This window comes from Scomber japonicus, chromosome 22 (assembly GCF_027409825.1).
Source record: "Scomber japonicus isolate fScoJap1 chromosome 22, fScoJap1.pri, whole genome shotgun sequence".
NCBI lineage: Eukaryota > Metazoa > Chordata > Actinopteri > Scombriformes > Scombridae > Scomber > Scomber japonicus.
Genome location: NC_070599.1, coordinates 26,876,726 through 26,886,845, shown reverse-complemented (window position 1 = coordinate 26,886,845; position 10,120 = coordinate 26,876,726). Strand labels below are relative to the sequence as shown.

General features: G+C 39.8%; 2 protein-coding genes across 2 annotated transcripts in view; one reads left to right on the top strand and one right to left on the bottom strand.

Moving 5' to 3' along the window:
- The window catches only part of LOC128384109 (calcium uniporter protein, mitochondrial-like), a 6,039-nt gene extending 5,329 nt beyond the window's left edge, over positions 1 to 710 (top strand). Inside the window, exon 9 of the mRNA XM_053343691.1 lies at positions 544 to 710. Within this exon, the coding sequence (XP_053199666.1) occupies positions 544 to 621 (78 nt within the window). The 3' untranslated portion in view covers positions 622 to 710. The remainder of the gene's footprint in view (positions 1 to 543) is intronic.
- Positions 711 to 1,351: 641 nt separating this feature from the next.
- LOC128384176 (complement factor I-like) lies at positions 1,352 to 9,685 on the bottom strand. The gene is given in 16 exon segments (XM_053343763.1): positions 1,352 to 1,525; positions 2,128 to 2,276; positions 2,350 to 2,451; positions 3,237 to 3,412; positions 3,522 to 3,626; positions 4,164 to 4,267; positions 4,603 to 4,745; positions 5,095 to 5,115; positions 5,443 to 5,601; positions 5,687 to 5,791; positions 6,311 to 6,510; positions 6,661 to 6,814; positions 6,916 to 6,976; positions 7,421 to 7,574; positions 7,826 to 8,064; positions 9,471 to 9,685. Coding segments are annotated over 16 exon segments (2,001 nt in total). The 5' UTR covers positions 9,531 to 9,685; the 3' UTR covers positions 1,352 to 1,456.
- Positions 9,686 to 10,120: the final 435 nt, after the last annotated feature.

Here is a 10,120-nt window from a genome sequence, read left to right as displayed (position 1 = left end):
TGAAGTTGAACAAAGGAACCAACAGTAATCCAACAATTAGCAACAGTTTATAGGAGCTTATTTTGGTGCTTTCTAGTGACCTCAACCTCTAGTTCCACCCAGGAATGTTTAAGGGCCACATGGAGTCCCTTCCCCCGAGGCAGGGACTCGTTTTGGCCCCCGTAAATGTTCCAGCAGATTGTCCTTCACGGTTCGTGCTGTAGAAACACAGGCCAACGGTGACAGCCCTGCAAAATGAACAGGTGACTAGACGAGGGCAGGCTGGCAGCTGATTGGTTGGGTTAATGAACGTGATTCAGGGCAGGTGTGGAGAGAAAAAAGGGCTGAGGAGGAAACTGAAAATCTAAAACCCAGAAAACACTTTTATACAAATATAAATAAGCAAAACCAGAAAGGACCGAACAGAAGCTCAACACTGGAAACCACGAGGCCAGATAATCTGAAACTGTGTGTGTGTGTGTGTGTGTGTGTGTGTGTGTGTGTGTGTGTGTGTGTGTGTGTGTGTGTGTGTGTGTGTGTGTGTGTGTGTGTGTGTGTTTTCAGGTGGAGAGTACTCTCAGGAGGTTGAGGAGTGCCATGCGGCTGCGGCTGCCTGTGGAACACATCCAAACAGCAAAATGAGATTTTACATTTGCACTTTTCTTTTTTCACTTTAAAAAAAAAATGTGACATAAAATGTCATTTTTATATGTTGTTTTCTGTTTTTAATTAAAAACCCAGTGGGGGAAAAAAGTTTGTATCCTGCATTATTTGTTCCTCCTTCTCTGGTTTCTGGTTTTCCAAGTCAAAATCCTTCCGTCTGAAAAAATATTGAACAAACAACAGAAACACAGTCGCTATAGAAACAGATTCCGTCGCTGTACTAACACTTATCAGTATTTTATTAACTATACTAGCAGAAAAACATCTTGTATTGGTATTTTAATGCCAGTACTCCTTTAAATGTGCAGACGGGGTCAATTTAATCCGGGAAGACGACAGGATGTTTAAAACCTTTCAATATAAAGTGATGGAGTCATTTAAAGTAGATGATCAGCTTTTATTGAGCTTCATCAGTGTGAGTTAGTCACATCAGTGATATCTGACACATTTACAGTCTGTTTAGCATCAGATTCCCTCTTAGTGTTTCCTGTTTCTCTGTGGTGGAAGTATAGTAACAAAAAGACTTTGCTACTAAAAACACTGTAACGTTGAAACATAGAAGATGATAATTGGACTCATTTGGACGCTGAAGCTTCATATTAGCTTCACATCTACTTTTAAATCCATGTTTCCATAGAAGGAGGACTGTGGGTTTAAACATTATGATCATTTGGGCCCCTGACTGTTGATTTAATAAAAACTCAAGCTCTTAACATTTAAACATTTTATTCACAGTACACAAAGTGTCCATCATCACACAGCTGTAAAGGTGAAATGTTGAGGAAACTTTAATCAAACAGCAGCGATCGACTCCTCAGGTGTTGAACCTGCTGACTGCATCCCAACCAGTATGAAGTCTGATCCACTCAAAGTAATGAGCAACCTGTCAGAGAGGCAGAGAGATCAATTCATATATAATAATATGTCAATATCTGAGCTTAGAAAAATATATATGTATATATATATATATATATATATATATATATATATATATATATATATATATATATATATATATATATATATATATATATATATATATATCTGGGTCAATGAGGTTTTATTGTGTCCATGTGGTTTAGTTTAAATTTAAAGGGTTAAAATGTGAAAATAAACGTATGAATAACTTCACACATTCTTTTTTTTGTGGACCCAGCATCAAATTTCTGCTTTTAATCCATTTAGAGAGAATATATTAGAGGATTATGGTAAAAATGTCTAAGTGGTGTAACCATAAAAACTTTGCACCAAATAATTCAACGTTGCTTAAAAACAGTAAATAGTCAATAAAACACCATATCAACTAGTTTGGCATGATCTTACATCCTTCCTGCCTTCCTTCCTTCCTTCCTTCCTAACTAACACCATATCAACTAGTTTGGCATGATCTTACATCCTTACTTCCTTCCTTCCTTCCTTCCTTCCTTCCTACCTAACACCATACACAATTTTTTCTGTGTATATTTGTGTTTTTTGTTTTTTTACCTGTGTATAAACTCCAGGGAATCCAGGCTGTCCACATCTCTCTCCCCAACTGACGATTCCCCAAAGGTAAGAAAAACCAAGCTCGTCCTCACACACCAGAGGACCTCCACTGTCCCCCTGACAGGAGTCCACGCTGCCCTCCAGATCACCTGCACACACACACACAGATTAACACCTGTACATTGCCTATAAGGATGCATGTTCCAGTATATGTATATTTACCTGCACACATCATGCCCGGTTTGAAGCGATGTCCGTAGTACCTCTCACACTCATCGATGAGGGACACATTGGCCCAGAGCAACACCTGAGCTCCTTTTCCGTCTATGAACAAAGAGACACCGTTATTTAAACATTGGCCACCATTCAAACTAACTGACAAGCTCACCAACGATAAATAAAATAAGATCAATAGCCCATACTGCAACACATTAAGTTTTATATGCAGTTTTTACAGGCGGGGAGTTCTGGTCCTCTGAAATGAGGCCAGCCAGGAAGTAACTTAGAGCTGCATTCTATCAAAAGGCCACCAGGGGGGCGTCTCTATACAAGTCAATGGAGAATTCACCAACTTCTCACTTGATTTCTAACCTCAGTAAACGTTTTCAAAATGTGTTTATGGTCTCAATCGCTAGTTTAAAGCCTTCTTCAATGCAGTATGATGTTCATTTGGGACATTTTGGCCTCCCTGATTTTATGTGACGATAAAGCAGGGTATGCATTAGGGCGTGGCTACGTCCTGATTGGCAGGTTGATTGACCAATGTCCTCGAGATCCAGCCCTCGCAACCATAGCAACCTCCCCACTCCGCCCATGCCCATATAAGTAGAATCCCTGTTTTTATTTTTTCGTTTTATTTTGGCTTCCGAGCAGCAGTCCACAAACCAATGGGTGACGTCACTGATGTTACGTCCATTTCTTTTATACAGTCTATGAGTTTTCTGAGTCTCTTTAAATCGAAGTAAAGAGAACAGTCTAGACCTGGTCTGTTTATAAAGTGCTTTGAGATTACTTTTGTTGTGATTTGGCTCTATATACATAAAGATTGATTGATTGATTGATTTGTAGGTTGTCCCGGTTCTGCACCGCCCTCACAGATTTGTCCCCACCTCTAGTTCGGCCCCATCCAGAGATGCTGCAGGTGTGGTTGGGTTGGAAGAGTTGCGGGGTCCAGGGGATGCAGACAGCGCTGACGGCCGGGTTATCCACCAAACATGTTTTCTTGTACGGAAGCTTCTCCAGCTCCACCAGAGCGATGTCGTTCTCATAGGTGGAGGCGTTATACCTGCAGGACAATAGTAGTTTTTTTGGCTTCTTCCTTTGACATAATTGTAACTTTTATTGCTGCATGTACTGTATGAGTAAAGACTGATTGTAGATAAACAGATACGTACCTTGGGTGGATGTGAATGTCTGCTACAGGAACAATGTCAGTGGTTCCTTGAGCTCTGGCCTTCTTCCACAGAGAGAACTTCACCCTGAATGCGGAAGGGTTGGGTCTAGTAAAAAGACATGGGTCAGGCTCTATTAGGCAAAGCACCTTTATTTGTATAGCAGATTTCAACAACAAGGCAAGACAGGATTTAAAAAGACATTTAAATACAGTTAAATTGGAAGTAACTAAGTAAGAAAACAGTTTTTATTGTCATAGTGACACTTAACTCACTATTTAGCCTTGATAAGCATTATGAAAACCATTAAATAAATGGTTTATAACTCACTATAATGCCGATTTAATCATCTAAAATATGTCTTCATAGGAGAAGTTACAATTGCTGACAAACATTTAACAGGTTATACTGCTACTACTAACCCTAACCCCTACAAGTACTACTATGATTGTGACGTCACTGCAATTGCAATTTAGGCTCAAATAAAATCATGTTTTTTCCTCTTTTTTTAGGATATCAGGGAAACAGAGGAAGTCTCAACAAGACTATAAAGAAAACGCTGGATCCTCTTATATTCAGGCCATTACGGTACAACCACTACTACTGCATCACCATTTATCTGCTCTATTCAAACACTCGTCCTACCTGACACAGTGAGCAGCGGTGACGACCCAGCATCCTCCAATATAAGCTCCTCCACAGTCGATTTTTCTGTTGTCCTCCAGAGCAACTTGCCACTGGATCTGAGTCTGCAGGAACAAATAAAGAGCCCTTTCCATTTGAAACTACATGAAAAATACAGCATGTGCAATATATTACAGGATACTAATGGATAAATATGTGCATTTCATTGTGAGTACACCAGCATAGGATTATTATATAAGATAACAGTTCCCAAACATCTTCTGTCATGCCCTCTTTTAGAAGTCAATACAACTCTGAAAGATCTCATCCCTGCAATAGCTGTATGCAACCCTCCCAAATCTGAGAACCACTGATACACTGATACTAATTATAACAGTAATACATGGAGCTGCTGTAAAAGTTGCACTGTGTAACTATGAGCAGAGTGTTTCTAACTAACCGGTTTGGCTGGCACTCCTCCCACTACTCTCTTGACTCGGGAAGACCTTCCTCGCTCCTCCACTATCTCATCGTCAACGGTGGTCTCGTTGGGACGCCCACAGGACAACTGGGACTCCAGCTGAAGTCTGCTGGCTTTTGTTTCTACACACACACACACACACATACACACAGTTGAAATTCATATCCAGCAGTGATCAGATTTGGTCTGGTGGTTTGGTTGATTCTTTGTGGAGTTATGACTTCATTCAGGAACAACAAGCTGCTTGCATTGAAAGGACCAGTGTATGAGATTTAGGCAAATCAATTGGCAGAAATGGAATATAATATCCATAAGTATGTTAGTAGTGTATTTATTGTATGACAATAACTATTGTTTTTTAAGAGGCCCAAACCAGACCTTAAAAAACAAATATAACAAAAGTACCTCTGATAACACTATGTGACATCTGTAAGTGTCACAACTGCTACTCTTTGTCTTTAGGGTACGTACCTTCTTTGGCAGAGATGTAATCTGAAATAAAGAAACAAAGAAACGTCATCAACACCACCAGCAGCAGCAGCAGCATTATAACCACAGCTGTGTATAGCTTAGTTAGTAGAGTACCTGTGGTTTCTAGTACTTTGGGAATATTCCTCGGCTCTGTGGAAAACAGAAATACATTAAAAATACGTAAAAGAAAACAAAACCAAAAAAAGTAATATTCAAAGATGCCGAAAAATTCCCAAATTTATGTTACCATGTTGTCACTTCTAAAATGATTTTGTTTGACTGGTCTGACAGAACTATTAAGACTGTTTGCCGTCCATTTAAAACAAACCAGAAATCCTTTAAAAAAGCGAACGTTTCATTGAGTGACAGTGTGTTCGTATCTCTTGCCTGTAATTCTGTGTTTCTCTAATTCATCCTCGCCGTCCAGACAGTCCAACTGTCCGTCACCGATTGCCTCTTTATGTACACACACTCCTGTTTTGCAGCGGAGAGCCTTGTGCCTACATTCTGACACAAACAATAGTACAATAGTTGGAGTTGTGAAAGACGTGATATAGAGCATTGTTAATTTACGTGCATTTGTTTGGTTTACTTTTGCAGCACATCTCATCACTGCGGTCGCCACAGTCATCGACTCCATCACACGTCTGATGCAGAAGCACACACTTGCCGTTAGCACACGTGAAACCACAAGCATCTCCTGAAACACACAGACACAAAATTACAGCCTGATCATAGTGGAGAGCTTTGTGTCCCTCATTGGTCCTTAACCTTCCTGTCGTCCTCCCGGGTCAAACTGACTGTTCCTGGATAACAGGTCTAAGGTGGCAGATATGAAAACCCCTTATGGTTGATTCTGAATGATCGCAGATAAACTCATGTATGGAATATTCATGGACAGTAGATGCCTGGACAATGTCTGGTTGCTAATGTAGAATCTCATTTAATGACAAATAGTGTTGTCCATGTTGGCTAAATTTGGACTATGAACTTTCATGTAGCAGCTTCAGTTGTGTTGGGGTTAGGGTGCCAGAACAAAACCAAAATGAGTAGATGCCCCCAGTGGAAGACTTGAGGTATCTTGGGTTGACAAGAATAGTCATCAAAAAGCAAATAGTTGGGCTGTGAGTACCTATTTGTTTTGTTCATGCAATAAACATGACTTACTGAAGGCACAAACAGAAGAGAGAATAGAGTAGAATCACTTTTTCCTGACCTTTTGATGCTTGTGATTCGTCATAACACGTTACATTAGCGACCCTCCGTTGGCCCCAAATTATAACTTTGTCGTGGATCAGACACTCAGACAGGGAAGTCTCAAAACCTTGGCAGTGGATGGCAACACAGCTGTCCTCTCTGTTGGACTGACCCCCCACCAGGGAGGAGTGTGGCACGTAATCCACAGACATAGCACCACTGTACACACACGGTTCATCGTTAGTATCTGAACGTTATTAACAGAATGTAGTAAGACAGCTTTGGAAAAGGTATATCTTAGCATTTATGATATTGCTATTGTTGGCAAGCAGTTGATATAATGTGTATTATAGTAATATCTTCTCTCACAGTGGGTTCCCGTGCTCCTTGCAGACCACATTAGCAGCCGCCATGTCAAACAGATTCCGACACACAAATAGCTCATTCACGCTTCCATCAGTCTCCGGAAGGAAGACCTTGACCACTCCTGTGTTTGTGTCTATCGAACTTGTGAAACTACTAGCTGTGGAGAGAGAGAAATAAAAGTAACATTGGCTATGAGTAGGAGTGCGATAGTGAAACCAAATATAAGACAAGGAACTGAATGTATCTGAGAGCACAAACCACAATTGTCCCCAAAGTGGGACATGATGGATTTCTTGGTCCTACATGAGACAGCCATCACCTGGAAAACACATTGACATTATGTTTAATGATACATTATTCATTTATGAAATCAATTACATTTACAAATGATCTTGAATGTCTTGTTCTGTTGTAATCTGTCAAGAATTAGAAAGACTATAATAACACATCTATTCAAATTGTGGTTCTGATTCTTGAATTGGGTTTTACTGATTGGAACTCAGTAAGTAGGAACATCATCACTGAAGATACAGCTCTCTACATTTAAGAGTAGGCTTAAATATTTAATAATAATTTGATAAAGCTTATAGTTAGGGCTCTTAGAGCTCTTAGCTTATGCTGCTATGCTTAGACTGCCAGGGGACTCCCATGATGCTTCTCTCCTCCTCCCTCTCTCTCTCTTGAGATAACTTTGTTGTGATTTGGTGTTATACAAATAAAGTGTTTGATTGATTGACAGCTACAAACCCAACACATGAGTCACCTGACAGTATGAGCGGTAGGTCCGAGTGTCTCTTCCACAGACTGACTTGATATTCTCAGAGGGGCACAGGTAAGGTGGTTTGCAGGAGCACTGTCCTTTTATACAACGTTCCCATGGAGGACAAAACACCAGGTCACATGATGCACGAGTTAACCTAATAAATATATGTATGTATATATTAATATAGATCATACAGATGACAAACATTAATATGATTTTATGCACACAGAGATTATTAGTGAGCTATGAATCATGTGAAATGAGAAACAGCTCTCAGGGATGAAGCATAATGAAGAATGGATATATAGTAGTATGATCTTTACCAACAGAACATCAGGGAAAATATATCATAGAAGCTAACATAGAGAAACAACATAAGGCCTTTTCAGAGACAGGAGCACCTACTTCTTTTTCAGACACTTATCTGGACCCAGAAATTCATCTTCCTCAGGTGCTGCAGGGGTCGTAGGGGCTTCAGGGGTTGTAGGGGCTGCAGGGGTTGTAGGGACTTCAGGGGTCGTAGGGTCCGGGCTGGTTAACACATCAGTGGGGGGATTTGTTGGTATCTCTGGCCATTGTGGTACCAATGGTTTCTGTTGGATCTGGTCCAGGGCTGATGGAGCCTCCACATCACCTGGATTCCACTGTAGCAGCAATTAAAATGCAGTAAATAATGAGAGCAGGATGAAAGTGATGGAAGCGTTATGATAATGTGGAAATATCAATGACCTTATACCTTAATACCTTATACAGTAGATGCACTACAACCAGATAACCAGGCTGATCCACAGACTCTTCTGGACTTTCGTGAAGATGTCAGGGATCAGATGGTCAGACATTGCTTCATTCAGTTTAAGTTACTGAGATAGAAAACCAGGTGTGTCCAAACCTTTGGTGTTGTAGTTATTTTTGGCCCAATGTGACTCATGTATTGTAATATTTAGCTGACTGAGTATGTTAAACTCATTTCATTTTTGATTCTGATCTCAAAAGCAAATAAATACAGATCAAGTCTCCCCCAACTGCAAACAATATCCAAAATCAGGTCTTTAGTCTCACTTCTCGTCTCTATTTATGTCTCAGAAGCAAATTGACTTTAAAAAAAAGACAAAAGAAAAAGCAGAGCCCTGTTCTGGCCTCTCTTCATTCATCTTTTTAAATGTTACTGTTTGTTTTTTAAGTGACTCAGTGGCTTGACTCCCTTATCACAGGTCTCTGTTGGTGCCTCCCTGATCTACACTGAACTATATACAACTATACTATATAACACATTTTATTTTGGTAGGGAGATGTTTTGTTGGACAGCCTAAATAATGCTAAACTATTGCTGTCTCTCTTTCTATGCACACATACACACATAAAGAGCCTTACTCTGGAAAATATTGACTCTATAGACAGTCTGACCTGCCTGGGAGGCATTGGGAACAGTCACAAAGTGGCTATCAACACTTTTAAAACACTGACTGGAATGTATATATGTTTGGTTTATTCACTGAAGAACTTTTTAATTGCATGATGTTTGAACAGAAATATTAAACGCTACAGATTGACCAGCGTTCATCACTGGGTTTACTATGGCTGTGCAGATAGCTACCACGTGTGCAGCTTGAAGTTGGGTATGCCCCATTTTTATCTCTTTCACCTTTTATCACAGCATTGGTTTACACAGAAAACACAAACCCTGGCACCTCTGCATAGATCTTCTCAGTAACATTATGTTCGCTTAGAATGACAAGATCATATGAGGTCCAATATTGGTAAAGAGTGGACTATTTCAACATCACAATCACATGTTCCTACTGTCCATACCCAAATCTATGCTCATGCACTCATCCAAAACTATGCAATACAGTCCGATTATACAAACATCTTTCTCCTGCAGCAAAGAGCTTCACAAACATGTCATACATTTTAAAAAGTTGAATCTGTTCTGGGCTGGAAATGAAACATACTACAAGTGACAAAAACTCATAAAAGTCTCAAAAATACAGAAGTAGTAAGAGAAGGAATGTTTTTGAACACTCTTAATAAAAAGAATAAAATAACTCACCGTTTCAGAAAGAGTGACAAGAAGAAACACCAAGAGGAAAGAAACTCTGGCCGATCTCATCCTGACAAACGCAAACAGAAACAACCTGGCTTCCTCTAAACTTCTGCTATTTAATGTATTTAAAGAGTGCAGGAAGAGAAGTGCAGATACAAACAGAGACAATCATTCTCTCTATATGCCAGCTGTTGGACTGATAAACTCATTATTTCTTTTCTTCACCATCAATCAATCATTAGCTTGTCTTGTCAATATGGACACACGCATTCATACATAGCCTGTGTCCCCGTTTCATCCAATCATTTACTGTAACAACAGTCACTGAAGAGCTGGGCAAGGGTTGTTAAAGTGCATGTAGGAAAACACAGAGTCCAGTAAGCAGACAAACACAAATATGTGGGCGGCTCAGAGGCAAATTAGTGGAAACTGATTTGCCTGCACATGTTAAAGTAATACGAGAAAAACAGTCATTTCCTTTCCTTCTTTTTTTTTGTTAGAGGTATAACAGGCAAGGCAAGTCAAGGCAGTTTTATTTATATAGCACATTTCATACACAATGCAACTCAATGTGCTTTAAGGATACTAGATTTCCACTTCAGTGCATTTCAAGAACACATTCTGGCTCACCATCACACCATCACCATGGAAACCTG